Genomic DNA, 26,443 nt, shown 5'->3' with positions numbered 1-26,443 from the left:
CCTGCCTTAGCCTCCCAAAGTGCTGGATTACAGGCATGAGCCACCTTACCTGGCCTAAATTTTTAATATTAAATTTCCATTTGAATTTGGGCTATACAAAAAATTAATAGAATTAACGTTAATTAAACTTAGAATTTAAGTTACTTCACAAGAATTTTTATTTAAGTCTGCTTAGGAATTTTTTAGGACATTAAACATTAAATGTTAACATTGAAGCAAACACAGTCATCTCCATTTTAAGCAGAATTCAGGGAGAACTCATTTTATTCTTAAGATTGCTTAAAATGGAGATGATCGTGTTTGTTTTAATTAGACTTCAAGGCTTTGGGATGGGGAGTGGAAACAAAAACAAAATACTTAGCACATTTAAGGGACATAGAATATTTCTTGCTTCCAAAATTCAAGTTAAAGTAAGAACTTGGTAAAAATTTTTCACTGGATAACTAGAAGAAATAAAAGATAAGCAGATTTAAACACCAGTAGGACAGATGTTTTTTAATGGTTTGATCTGCAGGCCAATTTTTATTTTTACCATTTATTTTTGAGATAGGGTCTTGCTCTGTCACCCAAGCTGGAATGCAGTAACGTAGTCACAGCTCACTGCAGCCCCAACCACCCAGGCTCAAGCAATTCTCTCACCTCAGCCTCCCCAGTAGCTGGGACCACAGGCAGGTGCCACCACACTCAGCTAATTTTTTTTCTTATTATTTGTAGAGATGGAGTCTCGCTATGTTACCCAGGTCTCAAACTCCTAGGCTCAAGCAGCCTGTCCACCTTGGCCTCTGAAAGTTCCTGGACTGCAGGCATGAGCCGCCACACCCAGCCTGAGACATGTTGTTCTGTGTGGATTGTGGATTCAGTCTTTCTGTTCTGCTTGATGCTATTCATCCCCTCAACTTCCGCTTCCACTCAAGCCCCTGTAACAGATTGAGACTATCCAGTTCTATGGTGACAGGAAGAAACTGCTCTCCAACAGCAAATGTAGTTACTATCCGTAATCTATTACTCAGTAATTATCTTCAGATAAATGCATAGATGATCTGTTGTGAAGTCTCTCAATGATGTGTGAACCAAGGGAATCGAGGCACCGATGCCTCCTGGTGTGAGCAGGAGCCACAGGGACAGGGCAGTCCTTCTGGAAAGTGGCATGCTGCTGCCTCATGGATGGCACCGATAACCTCCAGTCTTGCTCACAGTAGGCATTTCTGGGCAGAAAGGACACCAGGCTAACCATTGTGTTAAATTACTCATGTATTTGCAGATGTGCTGTCATTTTAGTCAGCGCTATTGAGAAAGAGCCTAACGAACAGGGTTTTATTTTCTTGTGTTCTTTTTGAAGGGACCTCATCCATGCCCATGTGTGATATCACTGGGAACTTACCATTTGCCCTGGCCCTTCTCTTTGCACTCTTGAACTCAGACATCTGTTGAGATTCCCCAACCAGGAATGAAGACATGTCTGAGAGGCAGTGACGGGACGAGGTTTCTCATCCCCACACCCTGGTGCTCCCTGTCAGGTGTGTCCAGGCTGCCACGTCATTATCAGTGGGCATCTGTCCCCTACCAGGACCTGGGCCTTCTCCACCCTGGTATCCAGGTGTCTCAGTGAATGTCTGGATCTTTAAACAAATTGATGATGAAGGAGACCTACTTTTGCTAATAAACAAGGTAGAATGGAGGAAGCATGCTAATTTGATTGGTGGCTGTCTTTTCTCTCCCAGGAAGTGCTCTCTGGCGTGGTGGTCATATCGAGTAAGGATTCAGTCCAGCACCAAGGAGTGTCTTTGACCATGGAAGGAACTGTAAACCTCCAGCTCAGTGCCAAAAGTGTGGGTGTGTTCGAAGCTTTTTATAATTCTGTTAAGGTAAGAAAGAATGCTTAGATTACAAGTTTTTAGTTCAATATTGAAATGTTGGGCTGGGCGCAGTGGCTCAGGCCTGTAATCCCAGTAATTTGGGAGGCCAAGGCGAGAGGATCGCTTGAGCCCAGGAGTTTGAGAGTAGTAGCCTGGGCAACATAGCAAGACCCCATCTCTATAAATAAACTTCAAAAATTAGCCGGGTGTGGTGGTGCGTGCCTGTAGTCCCAGCTACTCAGGAGGCTGAGGCAGGAGGATCCCTTGAGCCCAGGAGTTCAAGGCTGCAGTGAGCTATGATCACAGCACTCTACTCCAGCCTCAGCAACAGAGCAAGACACCATGTCTCTTAAAAAAGACATGTTTATGGTGGGTTTCACTTGCTGTGTGCCTTTATTGTTATCTGTTGTTATTTTGCAAGGGATGGTGGTAGTTATACTTCTGATATTTACTAATCAACCTGCGAAAATGGAGATACTTTGTTTCTAAGTATATCCCATTATTGAAAGTCTGCTTATATTTATTCCCATTTGATAAATAGGATTAGGAGAACTATAAATGTATTAATTTCAGCCATTAAAAAGATCACAGCCGGGTGCAGTGGCTCATGCCTGTAATCCCAGCACTTTGGGAGGCCAAGGCAGACAGATCACCTGGAGGTCAGGAGTTCGAGACCAGCCTGGCTAACATGGTAAAACCCTGTTTCTACTAAAAATAACAAAAAATTAGCCGGGTGTGATGGCGTGTGCCCAAGCTACTTGGGAGGCTGAGGCAGGAGAATCGCTTGAACCCAGGAGGCGGAGGTTGCAGTGAGCTGAGATGGCGCCATTGCACTCTAGCTGGGGCAATAAGAGCAAAACTCCATCTCCAAAAAAAAAGATCACAGCTCTTCTGAGAAGTTGTGCCTGTGGCTTATGTTACACGCCTTGCAAAATCAAAACTGTTCTTTTATTAGCTGTGTCTGTGCTACTGTTGATTTGACACTAAGGTAAGATGAAAATAGAGCAAGTAACTGTTCTTTTTGTCATTTAGGGTAGAGTTTTGTGTTCCAGAATGTAAACTCTTTCTCTATTCTTACAGTTTCCTTTTCCTGAAGGACATATTAACGCTTTAAGTTTTGCGGGGAAAAGAGTGAAGACAGAGAAAGGTGCATTCACAGTATTCAGATTTAGGGGCTTCCTATGTTTTCTACAATTTTATTTTAATCCATTAGTACTTAAGAGATTCACTTCCTAAGTCATGGGTCTTCTCAGAGCCACTGATGTTAAACTATAAATGCTTAAAAAGCATGAATACGTGCCTTGAAGGCAGGTTCCAAATGTTAGTACCCTCCTGCTCCTCCTTGGAGGCCCAGCGGAGGAGGTCTGTGCAGGCCACAGGGCTGGAGGAAAGGCCTGTTCTCCCCAAGTGGCTGCAGCAGGAAGGCTCCGAGGAAGCTGGTGGGCTGTCAGGAGCAAAGGCAGCGCTGCCCGGAAGAGCACGGGGCTCGGTGAGGGGGAGCTGTGGGTTCACACGTCAGCCCTGTTAGCCAGGCAGCCTCACTGTGCTGGGTCTGCTTCTTGATCCTGAAGATTGGGGTTGTTAAAACAGTTAAATGAGATACCTGGGGAAGAGAGAGGGATATATCAGTTCAGTTCCCATGTGTCTCAAGCACCTATGTGTCTCATGTTGTAAATGAATCATTATTGTGCCAGAGTCTTAAAAAACAGAGCCAAGTCACTGTTCATCTCCAGACCCAGCGCAGAGCTGCCCAAGACAGCAGGATGGTGGCTTCCAGGGGGTCAGTGTGCTGTGTCCTTCAGAAGGTTTTTAGTAATTGGAAGGGACATCTCCAAGTGCATGCTGATGGACTGAACTGATTTTTGTTTACAGCCTATCCAGATTATCAACAGCAACATAGAAATGGTGAAGCCAGGGAAGTTTCCCAGCGGCAAAACAGAAATCCCTTTTGAATTTCCTCTGCACGTGAAGGGTAACAAAGTTCTGTATGAGACGTATCATGGCGTGTTTGTCAACATTCAGGTAAGAGCTTCCTAGTGCCACGCGACTGACTTCACAAGTTTTCTTCTGAAAAACGGTGTGGTCTCTCTCTCAACATTAGTAGACGGGCCCAAGAATTTAATACTGTGTTTATTGCTGAGACCTCGCATGTGTATTCCATGTTAATTTCTCATTTTTCCCTGATAAATGCGTTTGATGTATGGCCGTTACTTCTGATGGGAGCCTCAAGGCACTTGTGCTGTAACTTCCCTCTGTTTCTTCTGGGCTCTTTGCAGGCCACCTCACATTGTAAGGGATGCTTTTATTGTCTCGTAACAGACATGCCCTAACTTCTTTCTGGCACTAGCATTAACTTGTCTATTTTATACTTACAAGTATCTCTTTGTTTAACACCCAAAGGCTACTACTTTGACATAGGCTGGTATTCTTTATTGAACAAACCTTGTCAATGAGGGGAAGTGGATTATGACTTCCTGTCTACCTCTGCTGGTTAAGGACGTCTTTGACAGTCTGCTATTGTTGTCTCAGGAGCAGTGTGGAGTCCACGCGGGGTGAGAGAGCCTTTCCTTTATTCAGCAGAAAGAAAGATACTTTTGTGATAGCAGCCTCGCAGCGCTTCCCTTGCTGGATGAGACAAAACTCTTCAGTCTTATATGCAAGAGGGATGAAAGTCAGGAATTTTTTTGATTTATTAAGTTTTGGCCAATAATTTGGCCTTAGTAGATACATTATCCTGCTGAAAATAATAGAACCTTTAAAATAAAAGCCCCCCAAACCCCTGTGAGTGTTTAAAGATTCATCTGTATGGGAGTTTTATGAATCGCCTAAGACATCTGTCCAGAAGAAACACATGTAGTATGATGTACATCTTTCTGTGAAGAATAAAAGTGTTTCTAGTCCTTTATTGTTAGCACCAAAGGCTTTGGACAGCCCCAAGGAAGCAACAGTGATGACTGAGTAGTACCTGGATTCAGAGGAAGCTGCGTACGTGGCCATGCAGATACCAATTGCTGGTATGTGGGCGGGAGTCTTCTGATCAGCTTTCTAGGTTAGGACTATTTCCACCCTGAAAGAAACTGAATGAAAAATGCCTTTTTGGCAATACTGAAGATATCTTGAACATTTCATTTTGAAAATTATTTTTATTATCTACCCAGAATCAGTATCAACTTGCTTTATCCACACGGTAGTTCTTTAATATGGTTTATTTAAAAATACAAGAGTATGTTCACTAGAAACTGGAATAAGATCACCTTTTCAGTGATCATGTTTGTTAACTCCTGCGTTTATCAAGACTTACCAAAAGAAGATGACTTTGTTTAAAGTCAAATTGGAAACCCCATCCTTTTTCACATGTTGCCAAGACAGATGTTCAGATATACACAGAAAACGTGTGTGCTGGCCAGGCACAGTGGCTCACGCTTATAAAAAATCCCAGCACTTTGGGAGGCCACGGCAGGAGGATTGCTTGAACCCAGGAGTTCAAGGCCAGCCTGGGCAACAAAGCAAGATCTCGTCTCTACAAAAGAAAACAAAACAAAAAGCTTGCGTGCTTGTGTTCCTACAGAGCTGTGTGTAAATTGGAGGCTACTTAAAATATAGTAGGAGAGTTAACAGGTGGTCAGTTCCTTAGTAAAGGGAATAATTGCCCCTACCCTCGTCTTTTCATCATCAGATTTTACCATTTGAGGGTTAACCTCAGAGTACTACAATTTGGAATTCAGCACCTCCCCAATCACCGATTTCTAACAATGAAGAGATTTCTTAGCTTAACCTCTGATTTCCATGAGCTTATCACACTTATTGTCATTCAGCACTTAATAGTATTTTGCCATCTTTGTTCACCTAAAAATTTAGATTTTTTTCTAAATCATTTTAAAGTTAGTTTCAGAGTCTTGATACTTCATCTCAAAATACCTCATTGCGCATCTCCAAAAACTAAGGACGTTCGTCTCTATAATTACAGTTAACATTTGCACACCTATCAGAATTTGTAAAAATTCTCAAGTATCCATTAATTCTTGATTCATATCGAAATTTGTCTTTGCTTCTTTTGAGAAAATAAACTTAAGAGAAACTAAGATTATGTTTTTTTAAATCTGTCATCATCCATTCATTCATTCATGCCATTATTTGGCAGGTCTTTTTCTTACAGTTTTATAGTAGAGCAAGTGCCGCCCAGAGACGGCAGTGACTTCTTGTGGTCACACAGGCCAGCCTCAGCCTGCAGGTCCAGACCAGCACTCCTCGGCCCCCACTGCTTACTGCACTTACTCTAAAGGTTAACATAGGCACATTTCTTTGGATAGAAACTTTTGTTGCTAAACCCTAATATCATCTTTCTTAAATTATGTGCCAAGAAATTTTTCATTTATAAATTGAATTGTGTTGTAATAATGTAAAATGGTAAAAATCATAAAGCAGAATAAAGGATTTAAAAGATATAGACATGCTGGGTGCAGCAGCATGCACCTGTAATCCCAGCCACTTGGGAGGCTGAGGTAGGAGAATCACTTGAGCCCAGAAGTTCAAGTCCAGCCTGGGCAACATAGCAATACCTCATCTCTTAAGAAAAAAATTTTTTAATTAAAAAAAAATATATATATATACACATATGCACATATATATGTATACATATAAAATGCCAGTATTATATTCCTGACTTCCAGAGGCTTGGTTTGCTTGTCATTTTTTAGATGAAGAGCTTGACATTCTCAGTCATGTTGCATTCATGTTTGTCTTTGTTATTAGATACTTCATACGATCATCAGAGTCTTCCGTAGTTGCCCTTTGTGCATCTACTTCTTTTTACAATAATTTAGATTGTAGGCAAGTTTTATTAGGTTTGTTCTACTCTTGCTTTACTCTTGTAGCTGTGCTAGCAAGAGTTTATACTATAACATAAAATATGTCTGCTGAAATTGTATATTCAGCACTAATTTATAGAGATCCTAGTCATCCCTTTTCAAAGTTAAAAATTCCTTTTATTGGAGTCTACTTTCAAACTATGGACAGGGCTGGGCACCGTGGCTCACGCCTGTAATCCCAGCATTTGGGAGGCCGAGGTGGGCAGATCACCTAAGGTCAGGAGTTCAAGACCAGCCTGGCCAACATGGTGAAACCCCGTCTCTACTAAAAATACAAAAATTAGGCCAGGCACGTGGCTCACACCTGTAATCCCAGCGCTTTGGAAGGCCAAGGCATGTGGATCACCTGAGGTCAAGACCAGCCTAACATGGTGAAACCCCATCTCTACTAAAATACAAAAATTAGCCGGGCATGGTGGTGGGCGCCTATAATCTCAGCTACTCAGGAGGCTGAGGCAGGAGAATTGCTTGAACCCAGGAGGCAGAGTTTGCAGTGAGCCGAGATCATGCCATTGCACTCCAGCCTGAGCAACAGGAGTGAAACTCCGTCTCAAAAAAAAAAAAAAAAAATTAGCCAGCCATGGCGGCGCGCCCCTGTAATCCCGGCTACTCGGGAGGCTGAGGCAAGAGAATCACTTGAAACCAGGAGGTGGAGGTTGCGGTGAACTGAGATCATGCCACCACACTTCAGCCTGGGCGACAGAGTGAGACTCCGTATTAAAAAACAAAAAAAGAATATATATATTGTATATGTGTTCTACATCAAGATCCTTGCAGATAAGGTATGATTCTTTTAAACAATGTTTTACTCTCCCAGTAGTACCTTAAATATACAGTAACTTCTTATTTCATGTGGACAGGTTGTTCATACGAATATAGCTTCTTGGAAGATTCAGTTATGCATAGAGTCCCAGTTATGAAAATTATTTTTGACATAATTCTGAAGTTTTTCCTGGATGATTAAAACAACAACTAACTTTATTAAACGTGGATTATGTGATTTTTTTCTTTTTTTAAAGACTGGCATTACAACAGTGGTCCTGCTATAGAATTACATTTTTAAATAGTCTCTCAGCTCACGGACAGGGATTTGAAGCAACAGTCCCCGTTCAAAGCCTGCTTTAAGCTCAATACCAGCTCTGCAGTGGGGCTCCCCTTGGGGGAATAGAGCTTACCTTGCAGTAGGCACCATGGTAGCAACCAGCTCAGAAAACTAACCTAAGGACAGCAGAGAAATGGAACGCGGCTCTGCGACATTAAAAAAGCAAGTGTGCAAGTGCGATGCTGCATTATTTTCCAACCCACTTTTTCTTTGAAGTGCAGCCTACATCTGTGTGTTGGCAGATGGAGAGAGACCTCAGATGTCTCAATAAATAAGATTAGCCATGAGTTGACCCTTGTGGAAGTTGGTTGATGGATGTGTGGGTTACTGCATATTCAGTCAACTAGAAGTTCCCTGAGGACCAGGTGTGACCTTGAGCTTGGCTCTGGTGCCCAGGGCAGTACTGTGCACTCAGAGCGGGTGCCCGGCAAGGAAGGGTTGTGACATGCTGGGTGCTGTCCCAGGGTTGCAGTCCTCACTGTATGGATTTTCTAATCCTGCTTACAAAGTAGCTGCTGTTTTCCAGCATTGCTGTGTGCCAGCCCTGTGCTGAGTGCTTGTCACACATGATCTCATTGGAGTCTTGCTGCAGGTGGGTCTTAAGAGCCCCATTCTACAGAAGGGAAGCAGAAGCTCAGACAAGTTATGTTATCTGTCTGGGCTCGCACAGTAAGGCAGACAACAACGGGATCTGGCCAGGCCTCTGCTCCTGAGTGCACTGCCCTTTCTGTCTCGCCAGCCTGCTCCCTGCTACAGGTGGGACCATGCACCTGTTTGCCAGTGGGTCCAACTGCAGGACAGCTGTGCAAACAGATTGAAGAATAACCTTAAAGTGGTTCATTTTTAAAACAGAAATGCCTTTATTTTGAACATTAACTATCCTATTATATATTATGTATGTTAATTTCCTATAATGCACTGATTGTACAACGTTTCCATAAAATATGTTGACTGACTTGTCTCTTTGAATATAATTCCAAGATGCAAGCAAATCCCACTAAAATGAACTTTTTTCCTCTAACTCTCCCCTTTAGTATACACTGCGCTGTGACATGAAGCGGTCTCTGTTGGCCAAGGACTTGACAAAGACCTGTGAATTCATCGTTCACTCCGCTGTAAGCTTCACTCGGGGACTCTGGTGCTTAATGACAGGAATCTCCCATGGGGTCTGAGATTTTACCCTATTTACAAGCTAATCATTTAGCCTCTTACTGTTTCATGGGTGCTGGCAGAAGACACAAGACTCCTGGGTCAGAGACAGTCAGTGGCATGCACATCACGCATGCATCATTGTCCTTGGCCCAGAGTCCCCCAGCTGAGGCCGCGGGCCAGAGGGACTCCACGTCGGCACATCGGGCGGGACCTTTCCTCCCCCTGGCTCTCTGGGTGGTAGACTGGCCCTTTGCATCCCAGCCCCTGGATAAAAGATGCCAGGCAGGCTCTCATGAAGCTCGGCTGTATCTATAGATTCTGAAATTATGTAACGTGGAGGTGATCACTGTTACTGCTGTTTTGGTAACATTTATAGTATGATTCTTCAGGTAGACAGCTCTATAGCTCAGAGGCTAATAGCAGCCTGACCTCCTGGGTTTGATGCTCAGCCTCCCAGCTCTACCACTGAGCTGAGCAGGTCACTGAGCTCTCTGCCCCACTTTCCTCGTCTGTGAAGTGGGACCATCTGGGAGGTGTGAAGAGCCCTTTGGAGGGTCACTGTGCTGAGAGGTTTCAAATAAGTACCTGCCAATAACACTGTTCTGTTTCTTAGATCTGATTTTAAAATTCTGAAAGGCACGTTAGAGATGAAGACATCTCTCCCCTCATTTTACACATGAGGGAACTGAGTTTCAGCGAGATGGGGGAATTGGGCATGCTCCTCTTAGTCCCCTGTCCTTCCTGCGTCGCCAGGCTGCCGTTGGTTTATTTTTGAAAGGGAAAAGCTATTTGACCTGCAGAACTCTTGGCCTTCACCTGCTGATTTCGGTTTCACCTCTCGTTTTAGCCTCAGAAGGGGAAGTTTAGTCCCAGTCCCGTGCACTTCACGATTACACCTGAAACCTTACAGAATGCCAGAGAGGTAAGACATCCCGCACAGGCGAATGCCGTGGGTATCTTCCCAGCAGCCAGACCCCACGGACTAGCTACTGCCCGGGTGGTCTTTATTTGGAAATCACATCATCAGCCAGCAGGCATTCCTGATTGTTTGTACCCAAATTACTCAGTATTTTCAATTTGATTTCCTTTTTAAGCTCAGTAAAGCAGCTTAGAAGAGGACTGCTTTTGAAAAGTTCCTCAGGGAGGGTCCATGTCTATTAATCTCACCATTTTCCCTCAGTTTCACTGCATCATGGGCCCCCAAGACCTCCCTCTGCCCATGACACGGCCACGTCCCTTCATTTCTCATGGTTAGCCAGGGCCTGCGCCCGGCGCCCTGGCCCGTTGTCATCCCCCATGGATGTTTAGTTTGCAGTTTCTTCCCCAGCATTCCCACCTGACAGAGGCCGGGCAGCAACGTGCTTTTTAAAGATTCTGCAGTGTCCTCCGTGGTGGACGCCTCACGGCCAGGGCAGGTACAGTGAGGACACAGACACCTGGGCAGTGCCAGCCCAGCTCTCCCACCTCCTGCGTCAGGACAGGGCTGTCTGGCTGGCTGGCTGTCAGTGGCAGCCCCTGGTGGAGGCTCAGCTGGTCCCTCCAGCTGCACGGTGAACTTGGGCCCGTCCAAAACTCTGCCTCACCGCGGCCTCCCTGATCTTGCCCTCTCATCCACTGCCATGCATTTCTCCTAAAGTGGAGTCCTGTAGTTCTTCCTGGATGTAACTTTTCGTCCTTCCTCTAATTCTTTATTCTGCTGTCTGGACCACACTGACTAGGATCAAGTTAAGGACAAGCTGGGAGGCCTGGGCCCTGGGAGTTCATTGGCCTCATCCCTCAGAGGCTGGACATGTGTCGTGGGGAGCCTCTCAGACAGGTGAGGGAGGAAAGGCCACTCCTCTGTCTGTTCTGCACGTCTCCCCTCTCTGGGCTCTGAGGGCATGCGACCCCAGTGGGCCACTCAGACTCCCGTCTCCCACCTCTGTAGCCTGTCTGCGGAAGCGCTGACCTCAGCAGTAATGTGATTCATTTCTAGACACCGTTTCTTCTGCAGGATAGCTGCTGCTTCCATTACGGATGCAGTGGCCTTTCATCTCCGTTTCCTGTATTGATTCTGTTTCTCAGGGGTTGGTTCTGTTTGTCGAGTGTGTGTGTCTTTTTCTTGCTTTTTCTTGCTTTTGTTTTCCTTAAATGTGTATTGATCCTTGGTTGTCAGTTTACATTTATAAATGAGGATCTACTGTGTGTGGTGGTGTTGTAGAGGCTGTATCCTTAGCCCAAGTGAGAACCTGTTCTCCTGGTCCTCAGCACACGCTCATCAGAGGCGCTCTGCCCTGGGTGTGGCACGTGGCCGGGGTGTTTGTAGGCAGCTTGTCTCCTGAGTCCAGAGGCTCGCTGTCTGCATTGTGGCCGTGAATGACATGGGACGCTTGTCCTACCTTGCCCCGAGTCTGCTTTTCCAGGTGGGAGATCCCCTTTGCAGGAAGCTGTGGTGCCAGCCTGTGGCAGCTTCCCCCGTCTGGTGAGCTCACCTGTGATACCCGCCTACTGCCCTTCGCAGGCCCCCGCCCGATGGCAGGCTGACCACACGCCCTGCGAGCACACCCGCTCTCAGCGCTCCCCCTGCCACCTGGAGGACGGGTGCCCCGAACTCCTGGGAGCCAGATTGTCCACTTTCTATCGGACAGAAACACTTCACTGGGGTGGTCCCCACAGGGCGTTCCTTGTGGCTTTTCTAGGTACAGGTTTATCTGTAAACATGAAGAACTTTTCTTTCGACAGAACCATTCAAGTTTTTTGTTGGAAAATAAGAAAATAACACATAAAGCAAATAAAATAAAATTGCTTATTCACAAAATTCCACTGGTGGTTTTTTGTTTTGCTTTTTAAGTAGAAAAGAGATTTATTGTAGAAAATCTTGTAGATTTTTAAGTAGAAAAGAGATTTATTGGAAGGATATAAGATAGCTTTATAGGAACTACTAGGCTGGAGCTCAGACTCAAAATAGTATAGGTTTATTTTATTTGTATATGTTAATATCATGTCAGTGGGAGGAGAGGGAAAATGATTGTTTAGTCAGTATCTTGAGCTGAATGTTGAAAGCTTTCCTTTTTCATCAGTCGCCTAAAAGAATTTTAATGTGTACTGCTACTGCTTTTTGTTTTTCTACACAAATAGCTTCTCTTAGTTATTTTTAAAACTCTGTCTTGGCCAGGCACAGTAGCTCATGCCTGTAATCCCACCACTTTGGGAGGCCAAGGCAGGAGGATCACTTAAGGTCAGGAGTTCCAAGACCAGTGTGGGCAACATAGTGAGAACCTGTCTCTACAAAAGAAAAATGTAAAAATTAGCTGGGTGTGGTGGCATGCAATCGTAGTCCCAGCTACTAGGGAGGCTTAGGCAAGAGGATTGCCTGAGCCCAGGAGGTGAGGCTGCAGTGAGCCATGTCCTCCAGCCTGGGCAACAGAGCAAGACCCTGTCTCTAAAAATGTTTATAATAAAAACAAATAAATAAAAGCTCAATCTTGAATGCAGACTTTTTCAGAGGTCTGTACCTTTGGGGACTGCCAGGTCCACAGCCCCGGGCTTTTCAGGTCCAGAGCTTCACTGCCTGGTCAGGTGGCCACCAGCCACACATCACCATTGACCCTGGAGACATGGCTGGACCAAGTAGCTGAGTTGGATGTGTAAATACTGACCAGATTTCAAAGACTCAGGATGAAAAGGAGAATGTAAAACATCATTCATATTTTTGATATTGATTATATGTGGAAGGGATAACACTTTTGATATATTGGTTAATTTTACCTTCTTTTTTAATGTGACTATAGAAAATTCTAAATTATATATGTGGCTTCCACTCGCAGCTTGCATTATGTTTCTGTTGGACAGTAGTATGCCAATCTCTAATCCTTTCAGTAATGGGATCCAGCCAGAGGTAAAGATTCCTAGAAAAATTGTCTATGTCTAGACCAAGCCCATTCAACCCACAGCCTACAGGCCAGGATGGCTTTGAATGTGACCCAACACAAATTCATAAACCTTCTTAAAACATGAGATTTTGTTTCTGTGATTTTTTTTTAACTCATCAGCTATCATTAGTGTTAATGTATTTTATGTGTGACCCAAGACAATTCTTTCAACGTGGCCCAGGGAAGCGACAAGAGTGGACACCCCTGCTCTAGACCATCACCAGTCCTTCCTAGCCAGTGTCCTGTCTGCAGAGTAAAGGTTTGTAGGCTTCTCATCAAGCGTCAAAGAAACTAGTTTTCTTTAAATTTCCATGAAATAAAATAAATGTCTTGGGTTTTAAAAATTGTACAATTGGGAACATCTTTGAATGTTTTTTTTTAAGAGACAGCATCTCATTCTTGTCACCCAGACTGGAGTGCACTGGTGTAATCATTGCCCACTGGAGCCTCAAGCTCCTGGGCTCAAACAATCCTCCTGCCTCTGCCTCCCACGTAACTGAGACTACAGGTGTGCACCAGCCTGCCCAGCTGATTTTTAAAACATTTTTTAGAGATGGGGTCTTGCTGTGTTACACAGGCTGTTCTTGAACTCCTGGCCTCAAGTGATCCTCCTGCCTTTGCCTCCCAAAGCACTGGGATTACAGGCTTGAGCTACTGTGCCTGGCCGGGATTTTTTTTTTTTTTTTTAACTGTGTGTGTGTCAGGTTGTCTTGAACACCATGGCGACTCCCTCAGACTTTTTCGTCTTATTTCTTGGTAAAAAGGAGCTTTCTAGCTCTGAGACTAGGCAATTAGGGTGGTTCTCTGAGTCATTCTCTGTACACAGAGTGTCAGTCAGGTGCCATATGTAGAGAGTTGTTGAATAATTCAGCCGGGTAATGTCCAAGACGTCAGTACTTTGTTCCTTTCTTCCCGTTTTGTGAGACGGTCCCGGTGGACTATATAACCACTATCCAACTTCGCTTCCAGGTTTTATTTGCACCAAAGTATGGAGCACTTTCCCCCCTTGCCTGCATTCTGATGAATTTGTTTTCATTTTGTTTTAGAGAGCTTTGCTTCCCAAATTTCTCCTTCGAGGACATCTCAACTCAACAAACTGTGTCATCACACAGCCGCTAACGGGAGAGCTGGTGGTGGAGAGCTCGGAAGCCGCCATCAGAAGCGTGGAGCTGCAGCTGGTGCGCGTGGAGACGTGCGGTGAGGGCCGTGCCACCAGGCCTTGCGCCTGCCTGTCCCCCTCCACTGCCACCCTCGAGTTCCATGGTTAAGAGGATGCTGGGGGGCTGGGCACAGTGGTGCACCCCTGTAATCCCAGCTACTCAGGAGGCTGAGGTGGGAGGATGGTTTGAGGCTGCAGTGAGCTGAGCTCGCACCATTGCACTCCAGCCTGAGCAACAGAGCAGATCGTGACCCTGACTCTAAAAAAGAGAGGATGTCGGGGAAGCAAAAGTAGGAGCGTGGCTGTGCCTTAGCAGTAACCGCATGTCTGAGGAAAGTGAGGGGAGGGTACCCTGGAGGATTCTTGGAGCAGACCTGGAGGGTGGTGCCCGTGTGGATGTGGACCCACAGCCTCTGCTGGCCCTGACTGCGTGATGCGGCCTCCCTCCCCCAGGGTGTGCAGAAGGCTATGCCCGCGACGCCACGGAGATTCAGAACATTCAGATCGCCGACGGGGATGTGTGCAGGGGCCTCTCTGTCCCCATCTACATGGTCTTCCCTAGGCTGTTCACTTGCCCTACACTGGAGACCACCAACTTCAAAGTGGGTAAGTGGCACTCGCCTTCAGCCCTCATGGGCCCATGGGAAGGGCCGCTCAGTGCCAGGGCCTGCTGTGGGTCACATAGCTCAGAACCTGCCACCCTTCGGTCCCTCAGTGCCAGGGCCTGCCACACGCCATACAGCTCAGAGCCTGCTGCTCTTCGGCTGCTCAACAAAGCCTTGTTAAGGAGCTGCTGCGCCGCACAGGGGACACACCCACAGACAGTCCTGGTGCTTGTGGGACTTCCACTGTCACATGGGGAGACACACAGACCCACATCAGTGTAGACATGGGCAGGTGACACTGAGCTCTGTGTAGACATAGGCAGGTGACGCTGAGCTCCGTGAAGAAAACTCACGTGAGTGAGCACCACCTGAGCAGGGGTGGTGTGGATACTGAGAAAGTGGCTCTGTGTGAAGGTCCAGGACCCATGAAAACCCCAGAGTGAGTGCTCAGCAGCAGGAAGGCCTTGAGCCCGGCGGCCTAGATGCCTCTAGTGAGTTTCCATGAACCTGTGTGTTCATATTTTAACCATGGGATCTGAATCAGGTCACAGACACCCTTTTATATTCTGTCGTCTTCCCTTAACATTGTATCATGAACATTTCCATGTTTTTAACTCTTCCTATAAATATTGTAATGGTACCTCCATCTTAGTAAGAATCATGTTAATTGGGAGATCACTCCACACTACGAAGAAGTAGAACAGAGAGACCCAGTAGGAAGGGACCGAACCTTCTCAGTAGCAGGGGACAGTGATTCAGAGAAGCTCGGGACCTCTAGGTTGGAAGTCAGGAGTGAGCACTGCATCCGCATCAAGAGCAGCACCTCTGTGTTCCCCTCCAACTGTGTGCAAGGGACCTCAAATGCACGGTCAGGCCCGAGACTGGAACTCACTCGGACTGTAAGCAGTGCCTGGGTATCATGGCAGCTCCAATGCAGCTGTTTTCCTGCTGTAAAGGAAAGCCCCCGCCAGCTCCCTATCATGCCTGCTGGGCATCCCTCTCTGTCCACTCCAGCCACACCCTCCACCCTTCTGGGGGGCACAACAAGAGGGGTGGAGAACCCATTGAAGGATGTGGTGGCAGGAAGTGCCCAGAGCGCTCTAATGTAGTGACAATAAAGTGAGGAAGGACAGGCCGGGCACTGCTGGTGGCCGACTCTTCTCGTGACTGATGTTTGGGCAGAGGTGGACACTCCCACACGGGGATGTTGTCCTGCAGACCCCAGCCACAGGTGGGCACTGACTCCAAGGCCCCTTCCACAGGTGAGCTGCTGCAGTGTGGGGCTCGGCACAGTGTGCCCTCTGCCCATACGGTGCCCTTCCCACCCCTCGTCACACTGGGGAAGGACATGGTGCTTATTCGTCGTCAGGTACTTCTCCTCTTCACACACACCCCTTTTGTTATGATCAACAAGGCCCACCCATAGCAGCTGAAGAGTAGGTGGAGAAGGAATCCTGTTTGCTGAAAGGTGATGGATGAATAATATCCAATGGAGCAACAATGAAATTGTTGCTTCTGAAGACTGTTTCTCACCTGGGGATTGGGGACATGGGCCCAGACAGCTATGGGCTGGTTCACGGTCTGCTAGTTCATTAAGAACCGTAGGAAATGTAAAAATAAGGCAAAGGAATACAAATGAATTGAAAGGGTTCTAGAATATCCTTTGTAGGAAAGCAAAGGGACAGGGAAAGTGTAGTTGGTGAAGCCTGGTCACTCATGTTCCAAGATGAGAGGACAAAAATTCACTTAGAGAAAGTTGACAGAGGTAGTCAGACATCAGCATAGTCATCTCCACCGGTTTGGCTGAAAGGTCGGGGTGGCGCTGAGGGGACAGCAATGAAACCCACCCGCATCGGGTGCTCCTTCGCCATTAGAGCTTACTGCAACTGCAGTGGTGGTGGCGTGTGGTTTCGCTGCTCGGTAACAGTGAGCATAAATCCACCCTCTCTTCTCTTCTCAGAATTTGAGGTGAACATCGTGGTGCTTCTTCACCCCGACCACCTCATCACGGAGAACTTCCCGCTGAAGCTCTGCAGGATATAGCCCAGAGGAGGGAAGCACAGAAAACGGGAGTGGCCATCTGGAAATCCAGCTGGTTATCCAAATCCTAAGGGGAGCTACAGCCAGCGGCATATGCTTGTTTTTGTGATTATTCTGTATCAGAAATGAAACAGACCCTCAAATTAAATTCCCTTCCTCATTTCTTGAGGCTTCTGCTTCCAACAGGCACCTCTAATGAGAACTTTTCTTTGAAATTCAACAAGATTTCTTAATGCTACTTGCCAAGACCATTTCACAGAAAACACTGACTGTAGCTCTTGCCTTATCTGTTCCTTTTTAGGTACAGTAAAACAATTGTGATAGCAGTTTGAGCTTGCTGGAGAGTGGCATCATGGGGACAAAAGGAAACCTCTCTGACTTGCTAATGGATGTAGCTGGGGACTCCCCATAGCAAAGGGTCTGTGGCCAGTTGACATCCAGGATGGCTGCAAGCACACTCGATGGTCAGGATGTTTGCAGATACTCGCCAAGGCAGAGCGCAAAGTGCTAGCCACTGGAAATGCCTGACTTCCCTCCACCCCTACTCTGTTCTGTAGTTTTTTGGTTTTGTTTTTGCGACGGAGTCTCACTCTGTCGCCCAGGCTGGAGTGCAGTGGCGTGATCTCAGCTCACTGCAACCTCCACCTCCCAGGTTCAAGCGACTCTCCTGCCTCAGCCTCCCGAGTAGTTGGGATTACAGGTGACTGCCACCGCGCCTGGCTAATTTTTGTATTTTTAGTAGAGACGGGGTTTCACCATCTTGGCCAGGCTGGTCTTGAACTCCTGACCTTGTGATCCCCCTGCCTTGGCCTCCCAAAGTGCTGGGATTACAGGTGTGAGCCACCACACCCAGCCTCTGTAGTTCTTTTTACAACATTTTGCATTATAACTTTAAAATTTGTAAGCAACTGGAAAAGTGTTCCTCGCTCTCATGGGGGGATTTGGCTGGTGCTGAAGTGTTTCTGAAGTCTCAAGAATAAAGCCATAAAATCTCACGCTGCCATTTCCCTGAACATATACATACATAGAGAGAAAGAGAGACAGAGTTTTCCCAACTCTGTCGCGTAGGCTGAGCACACTGGCAGGATCACAGCTCACGGCAGCCTCAACCTCCCTGGCTCAAGCGATCCCTCCCCTCAGCATCCTGAGTAGCTGAGACTACAGGTGAGTGCCACCACACTCAGCTAATTTTTAAATGTTTTGTAGACAGGGTCTCCCTATGTTGCCCAGGCTGGTCTTGAACGCCTAGACTCAAGTGATCCTCCTGTCTTGGCCTCCCAAAGTGCTGAGATTACAGGTGGGAGCCACTGTGCCCAGCAGTTTCCCAGAATATATTTAAATGCAAAGTTACATGAGGGGAAAACATGTATGTTTGCTCCTGTTGTTACTGGGTACGTTCTGAACGGCAGAGACTCGTGCAGGGCGGGCTGGTGAAGGCCCCTCTCCGCAAAGTGGTAGCAGGAAAAGGTCCTTGACTTGATGAACTTGGTCTGCCTCTGAGCCACTGGAGGAAGCTGTTTTGAGCCAGGGTTTTTTTGGCCTGAAGCCAGCATTTCCTCAGTCTCCCTTTGTGGTTCGAAGGATATGGACTATTGCAATACATTTCTTCCTTCAAATCCTGCCAGTTTTGTTGGCCCACAACTGATAGGACCTCAAAATAAGCCATGCTACTTTGCACACACACTAGCCTTCTCTTGTACTTTTCATTCTGGATGGGCTTGGCCAAAACAGGCTCAGGCCAAAGGCCTCCCAGGCTGTATGTACTTCCACTATCCTGAAAGTGTTTGGTGACACAATGCCAAGGGTAAACAAGCCTGATTTAGGCACTGCTTTATCCAGGGGCTTCACCCGTGAAATTAATAAAACTTATCTGAGTCACTGGAAACTTGGTTCCCAGAAAATACATTTCTGGTTTATAATCTTTTATGCTCACCTGACATTATTAATTATCCTTGATGATGTGTTTAAACTGAGAAGCAGAAAACAGAGGCCACACTTTCTGGGAAATTTTAAAGGAAGAAACCATTTTTAATGAGATGAAAATATTTAATGAATTTAAAAAGCTAATGACAATTTTGAGAAAAGGTTTGGGATGTATATTGCTATGTAATTTAATAAACTGATTTTATGGATATAAATATGACTGCTTTCCTTAGAGAATAATTATTACCTGAAGCGCTTCCAGACAACGTGGCTACCTTTATCATTTCATTCAACCCTGAGTGGCCCAAACAAAGGCCTCAGGCCGGCCACTTCCTTCCACTTCTTGGTCTGACCTCTCCATGATCTGTTACTAGGCAAAATTCAGATTTTGGCTTCCTTGGGCTGCGACCGTCCCACTCTTGCCCAGGCTTGTTGGAGTTGGGGTTATCCACGGTCAGAGGTTCAGAGTTGTCAAATTCTCCAATTAGAGCAAGAGATGAGGAAAGGAAGAGGAGACGAAAGAAAGGCTGTGAACAATGAATCTAAAACAATACTTTCTTTCGGGAAATGCCCGTTTTGGCAGGAATACATTTTGGCTCAGCTGTGCTGTGAATTCTAAGGAAAAGTAGGGAGGTCCGGAAAGCCCAGGGCTTCATGCAGAGTAGATATCAGGAACCCACCTGCTCTGGAGTCTTGGTGGGCAAGGGGAACGAACCTTCCAGTCCATTTCTACCCTCACCATAATTCCTGTGTCTGAATCTGAATTACCTTCTTCAAAAACTGGGGGCTGAGGTTACCTCCACATGCTAACGCTGATTCAGGGCGGCAGCAGATGCCGGTGTTCTCAGTTCCTTCCTGCTTCCGCTTCCTGTTCAGGAACAGGGCGGCATTTTTCCATCCTCTTCGGCTGTAGGCGTGGTCACGTGACCAAGCACTAGCACGTGACCGGGAGGGCAGGGCGCGCCTGCGTAGCATACGCTAGAGGACGGCGCCCTCACCCTGGCGGTAGGAGGCGGATCCCCAGCGCGGTGCAGTTACGCCGCAGACAGGGGCTAGTCTATACGCTGCTGGACGGCCGGGGTCTGGGCTCCACAGCCGGGGGGCACCACCCTAGAGCTGGTGATAGGGGAGGGAATCCCCGCTCGGGCGCCCGGGCCTCGCGCGGAGCCTGCGTGCGCGAGAGTTCACGGGGCAAATCCTGCCCATCCTCCGCGCCCGGGCGTGGCTTCAAAAGCCTGGGATCCGGTGGTGCAGCCCCAGCATAACCTGGCGCCCCGGTGGCTGCTGGAGTGGTTGGCTCAGAATGGAAGGAAACGTTGGGGTCTGCGTTACTCTGTGGTGATAGAAAAGAGAAGCGGCAGCTTAGCGCCAAGAATAAATGATGACCGCCGGAATCCCTGCCGTTAGGCGCAGGTCTTGGCATGAGAGCTGCAACAGGGCGGCCAGCTGGGCGCCAGGGGGCCTGGGCCGATCTCCGGTGCCGGTCCCCGAATATCCTGGGCTCTTCCGGGAAGTGCCGCTCGGGTGAGGCCAGAGCCTCCCGCTACGGAGGATGTGATGTGATGTGCTGTGCGTTGCTTTACTCAACGGAGCGCCATTCCCGTGGTTTCGTCTTGCTGAAGTTTCAGTAGATACCGGCCATTGATTTTGGTCTGAGAGTCGCAGCCATGTGAACATTAGTGTTATTCTGGGTCAGGCCGTCTTCTAAGTGCTGTTTATGTTACCTCGTTATAGCGACCCTGTGAGGAGGGAACTGTTGGTTGCATTAGCGGTCTAGGAAACCAAATCCATTTTGCCAGGCGCTTGTCCATCCGTCTGCGCACCTCCCCACCGTTCCATCCCAGGCGAGCAGTCTGTAACGTGGTGCAGTTTTGCCTGCGCTGCAGCCCATTCTTTCACCTTGCTTCATTTGGGTTTTACTTTGCCGTGTCATTGACAAGTTTTTCTATGCATTTGCTCCCATGTGTGCATCACAGGTTATTAGCTGTGTCACCACATGTTGAGACGTGCCAAGGGCTCTGTTACCTTTTCATGGTTTGAACTGTTACGTCACCCTGGCGTTCTTGAACAAAGAATTGGACAAAACACACAAAGCAAGGAAAGAAGGAAGCAACAAAAGCAGAGATTTATTGAAAATGAAAGTACACCCCACAAGGTGGAAGCAGCCCCTGAGGCTGAACAGCCCGGTTACACAAGTTTCTGGGATTTAAATACCCTGTAGAGGTTTCCCATTGGTTACTTGGTGTACACCTTATGTAAATGAAGTAGTGGACCATAATCAGTCTGATTGGTTGCAGGAGAGGACCAACCAGAGGCTGAAGCGAAGTTATAAAGCTATACCCTATGCAAACATCTGATTCGTTGCAGAAAGGAACCAATCAGAGGCTGAAGTTACCAAGTTATACTCCTATGCAAATGAAGTCTTGACCTGTGAACAGCCTCATTGGCTGTGGGAGGGGACCAGTCAGAGGTACTTAGAGTTTATCTGCCACGTGGAAAAAGGGGGGTTGCAAAGGGAGTAGCCTCTGGTCCTTTTGTTACTTGGATGTGGAAAGTTGGGGTTTTCCTTTTGATTTAGTTCTAGGAAGTCAGCGTGAATGGGCCTTAGGTTTACTGCCTCCAGACCCTATTCTCCTGCCTTAGAATGGTGTCAGTTTTGATCAGCTGAGTCAAACGAAAATGCAGTCCTGAGACTAACGCAATCATTTGCAGCTGGATCCAGTTTAGGAAGGAGGCGAGTGATTAAAGGACCAGAAACTCCTATCTAATTATATTCTAGGACTGATTTCTTCTATGTAGAGTAAAAATACCAGGGTATGTTCCAGACCCATTCAAAGCACTGAAATGTCCTTTAGTGAATGACCTCACAATACCTTCTGAGGGGTGTTTATTATTCCCGTCTCACAGGTGAGCAGGCTGAGGCACAGAGAAACTGACCTGCCTAAGCCACGTAGCTCTGTTGATTCTTGGCCTGATATTCCGCCAACTTACTACAACCAATACAGAATTACAGTAGATCGCCATTGCCCTGCCACGGGTAAGACCTCATTGATGGGGACATGATCAGTTCTTCGTGAACCACTACTATTGAAGCCACCATTCATCATTTCCAGCTGGTTTTCAAAAAGGTAGAATAAAGTTTTATGCGAAGAAATCGGTTTTCATTGTGAGATCTACCCAAGCTAACTCATTTTGGGACTCCGAGTAAGAGTAGATATTAAAAACTTACAAAGCAGAACAATTGCCCGGGAAAATGCTCTATGAAGGTAAGGTCTTCTTTCAAATATAAACAATTCTGCAACCTAAAGGCTGTCAAAACTAGCCACTTTGGTAGGGAGGGAAAAAAATCATACATGTGAGTCTAAGAGGTGGAGGTGAGAATAAGCCTCCTGGGTCAGCATCTTCTCCACTATGGCCATTGAAAATTATTCATATTTGAGACTATCTTAAGTGGCTACAGTGGTCAGAGAATATGACATTACTAAGAAACAGAAGGGCACCTAATTTGTAGAATCAAAGCGGATCCAGCTATACTCAAACAAAATGCAGTCAAATTATTAGAGTATATCACTCAAAAGATGCGGAAAGGCACACTGAGGAATTCAAACTCAGCAAGGATCCCCTGTGCTTTACTGTGCTTTTCTGTGAATGTCACTGGTAAGATGGAATTCCTTGGATAGACCCCCATACAGGTTGGCAGGATTCTGACTTTGTAGGGCTTTTCATGTCCAACCCCAGCCAGTCTCTTTACAGTCTTGTGTATAACATACAAAAGACATATGCTGTGGAGGTTTTAAGTACTTAGAAAAGTACGAAGACAGAATTTGTGCCTATGTCTGTATCTTGTCGGATTCTGGGGAGTGCCAGCTTGATCAGGACCAAGGGTCAGGATAATACCAAAAGATTATGGTTTACTGTCATCTGCATCAACTGTCATTTTCCCAGAAGATGTTTCTGGTTCCCTTTACAAACGTCCAGCTGTGGTAGGAGGCTGAGCATGAAGACTTAAGGAGAAAGCAACTCAAAAGAAAAGCATTATGAGAGGTAGGGTTTGGTCAGCAAAGGCCCCATAAAGCAGGGTGTGGTCACTTCCTTTCTCAGGGGTCACTGTCTCCCACCTGGGTCAAGGACTAGACCTTCAAGAACTAGACCACAACCTCTGGGTCTTAAGTGAAAGGAAGGAGACCAGCTTTTCTGTCTACAGATGTATAGCCTCTGATGGGGCCACGTGGGGAGGCTGGGCCAGGAGCCCAGATGTACTGCCGCATGATACACCAAAAAAGGATGCACCCAGGCTTAGCTGCAGAAAGGTGAGAGAAAGGAGCAAAAAACTAAAATCTTAAATATTCATGTTTGTTTTAAAACAATTTTCGACACCAATATGTATTAAGAAAACACAAGTTCAAAGTTAAATTCAAAATCCCCTACATGGCTGGGCGCAGTGGCTCATGCCTGTAATCTCAGCACTTTGGGAGGCCGAGGCAGGCGGATCAATTGAGTCCAAGAGTTTGAGACCAGCCTGGCCAACATGGCGAAACCCTGTCTCTACTTAAAAAAAAAAACAAAAATTAGCCGGGCATGGTAGCACACACTTGTAATTCCAGGTACTTGGGAAACTGAGGCATGAGAATTGCTTGAACCCAGGAGGCAGAGGTTGCAGTGAGCCAAGATCGCGCCACAGCACTCCAGCTTGGGTGACAGAGTGAGACTCTGTCTCAAAACAAAAAAACAATCCCATACATAAAAAAGATAAGAAGTGAGTGTACTTTTACCACCATTTTCCTTTATATCTGGTAGCAAATACATCTTTTTTAATCCATGGAAACTGCAAAAATCAATTACATGCATAGCAACAAAGAAAATCACAATGGGCTGGGTGCAGTGGCTCACGCCTGTAATCACAGCACTTTGGGAGGCCGAGGCGGGCAGATCATGAGGTCAGGAGATCAAGACCATCCTGGCTAACACGGTGAAACCCCGTCTCTACTAAAAATACAAAAAATTAGCCGGGCATGGTGGTGGGTGCCTGTAGTCCCAGCTACTCAGGAGGCTAAGGCAGGAGAATGACGTGAACCCGGGAGGCGGAGCTTGCAGTGAGCTGAGATCGCGCCACTGCACTCCAGCCTGGGCAACAGAGCGACTCTGTCTCTAAATAAATAAATAAATAAATAAATAAAAGAATATTAAGAAATGTATTCTACCAGCCTGGGCAACAAGGCGAAACCCCGTCTGTACCAAAAATACAAAAAATTAGCTGGGCGTGCTGGCGTGTGCCTGTGGTCCCAGCTACTCGGGAGGCTGAGGTGGGAGGATCACTTGAGCCTAGGAGGTGGAGGTTGAAGTGAGCCTAGATCACGCCAGTGTACTCCAGCCAGGGCGACAGAGTGACACCCCATCTCAAAAAACAAAGAAATGTATTATAAAATAATACTGATTTCAGTACATAGATGCTCAGGCACAGCTAAACTGGAAGATATCAAGCCGTGATACTGACATATTCAGTGCATGGCCTCGGGTAGAATCACCATGAATGTGAGAGCTACAAAGGCAGCGGCTTCAGTGCGTGTTGTGCAGGGGACTCACACTGCAGACGCAGAGAGGGCGGGGGCTATTGGATAATACTACCTTCCAAAATTATGAACAACCCTTAGTAACGTTCAGAAAAAAACAACAAAAGGGCAATCAAACCTCAAACCTCAATGTGCACAGTTACAGCATTCCTGAGAAATTCATGTACAGTAAAGCTCACAAGATACTTGGTGTTTATACATAAAATGAAGTGAGGTCTGGACCCATCGTGTCCAGCACAGTTGCCATGGGCCATGTGTGCTGGCCACATGTGGCTACTGAGCACTTGCAATGTGGCTGCTCTGGATGTTGCAGACCTGGGATGAGAAAAAAAAAAAAAAAAGATGTAATATACCTCATTAATAATTTTACATTAGGCCAGGCGTGATGGCTCACGCCTGTAATCCCAGCACTTTGGGAGGCCAAGGCAGATGGATCACCTGAGGTCAGGAGTTCAAGACCAGCCTGGCTAACATATGGTGAAATCCCGTCTCTACTAAAAATAGAAAAAAAAAAATTAGCCAGGCATGGTAGCGGGCACCTGTAATCCCAGCTACTCTGGAGGCGGAGGCAGGATGATTGCTTGAACCTGGGAGGCAGAGTTTGCAATGAGCTGAGATCACACCACTGCACTGCAGCCTGGGCAACAAGAGCAAAACTCCAATTCAAATAATAATAATAATAATAATAATGATAATTTTATGTTGATTTTCAAACATTTTAGATATACTAAACAAAATATAATTCTATATTCTATTTCTAAAATTCTATTTCCTCATTTTTACTTTTTATTTTTACTTATTTTTTATCTTTTGAGAAAGGTAGTCTCGCTATGTTGCCCAGGCTGAAATGCAGCGCCTATTCACAGGTGCAGTCCCACTACTGATTAGCATGGGAGTTTTGACCTGCTCCCTTTCTGATCTGGGCCAGTTCACACCTCCTTAGGCAACTTGGTGGTCCCCCACTCCCAGGAGGTCACCATATTGATGCTGAACTTACTGTGGATGCTCAATCAGCACAGCACACTACAGCCCAGAACTCCCAGGCTAACGGGATCCTCCTGCCTCGGCCTCCCAAGTAGGTGAGACTACAGGTGGCTGCCATTGCACTTGGCTCACTTTTACTTTTCAAATTCAGCTCTTAGAAATCTTAAAATTATGGACCGGGCACAGTGGCTCATGCCTGTAATCCCAGCACTTTGGGAGGCCAAGGCAGGTGAATCACTTGAGGCCAGGAGGGCAACATGGCGAAACCCCGTCTCTACTAAAAATATAAAAAATTAGCCAGGCGTGGTGGTGGGCTCCTGTTATCCCAGCTACTCGGGAGGCTGAGGCAGGAGAATCGCTTGAACCTGGGAGGTGGAGGTTGCCATGAGCCGAGATCGTGCCACTGCACTCCAGCCTTGGTGACAGAACAAGACTCCATCTCAAAAAAAAAATATATATATATATATAGATGCAGTTCACATCACTGGGCAGCAGCATGGATGTAGGTGGAGGTCAGTGGGACTTTGAAAAGTCTTACCGAGCACAGAACCAGACTTCACTCTCTGGGACTGTCTGGCACATTGCACAACATCTGGTCTCGAACTCCCGACCTCAAGCAATCTGCCCTGCTTGGCTTCCCAAAATACTCGGATTACAGGCATGAGCCACCACGCTCGGCTCACAATTCTTACTTTAAGTACACATGGAACATTTGCCAAGATAGATTATACTGTGGACTATAAAACAACTCAAAGTCTTAATAATTGTAAAAGGATTTGAATTATACAAAGTATATGCTCTGACTCTTGGAATTAAATTAGAAATTAGTAACAGAAAAATATCTGAAAACTCTCCAAATACCTGGAAACTAAATAGCATACTTTTAAATAACTCATGGGTTAAAGAGAAGATCAAAATTAGGAAATATTTTGAACTTAACCAAAATGAAAACCCAACATTACAGGCGCAGATAGGTTTAGTGATGACTTTTAACCAATATTTATGGAAGAAATACCAATTCCACACAAACTCTTTCAGAAAATCACAGAGAAAAGAATACCAAACGAGGTGTGGTGGCTCACGCCTGCAATCCCAGCAGTTTGGGAGTCTAAGGCAGGAGGATCACTTGAGCCCAGGAGTTTGAGACCAGCCTAGGCAACATAGAGAGAAACTTTGTCTACAAAAAAAAAAAAAAAAAAAAAAAAAATTAGCCCCAGCTACTCAGGAGGCTGAAGTGGGAGGATCACTTGAGCCTGAGAAGTTGAGGCTTCAG

At 46.3% G+C, this 26,443-nt stretch overlaps 1 protein-coding gene and 1 pseudogene across 4 annotated transcripts in view; one reads left to right on the top strand and one right to left on the bottom strand.

Moving 5' to 3' along the window:
- Window positions 1–18,831, top strand: part of VPS26C (VPS26 endosomal protein sorting factor C) — a 44,974-nt gene extending 26,143 nt beyond the window's left edge. Inside the window, exons 3-9 of one of the 4 annotated variants that reach the window (XM_063720769.1) lie at window positions 1,722–1,865; window positions 3,729–3,878; window positions 8,861–8,941; window positions 9,826–9,900; window positions 13,936–14,086; window positions 14,502–14,654; window positions 16,614–18,831. In XM_063720769.1, coding sequence (XP_063576839.1) covers window positions 1,722–1,865; window positions 3,729–3,878; window positions 8,861–8,941; window positions 9,826–9,900; window positions 13,936–14,086; window positions 14,502–14,654; window positions 16,614–16,696 — 837 coding nt within the window. In that variant the 3' untranslated portion in view covers window positions 16,697–18,831. 4 annotated transcript variants of the gene reach the window in all.
- Window positions 18,832–19,157: 326 nt separating this feature from the next.
- Window positions 19,158–26,443, bottom strand: LOC100458400 (Down syndrome critical region protein 9-like; annotated as a pseudogene).

The sequence above is a fragment of the Pongo abelii genome, chromosome 22 (assembly GCF_028885655.2).
Source record: "Pongo abelii isolate AG06213 chromosome 22, NHGRI_mPonAbe1-v2.0_pri, whole genome shotgun sequence".
Lineage (NCBI taxonomy): Eukaryota > Metazoa > Chordata > Mammalia > Primates > Hominidae > Pongo > Pongo abelii.
Note: the sequence above shows the minus strand (reverse complement) of the source record. Positions and strands in the feature narration are given on the sequence as shown.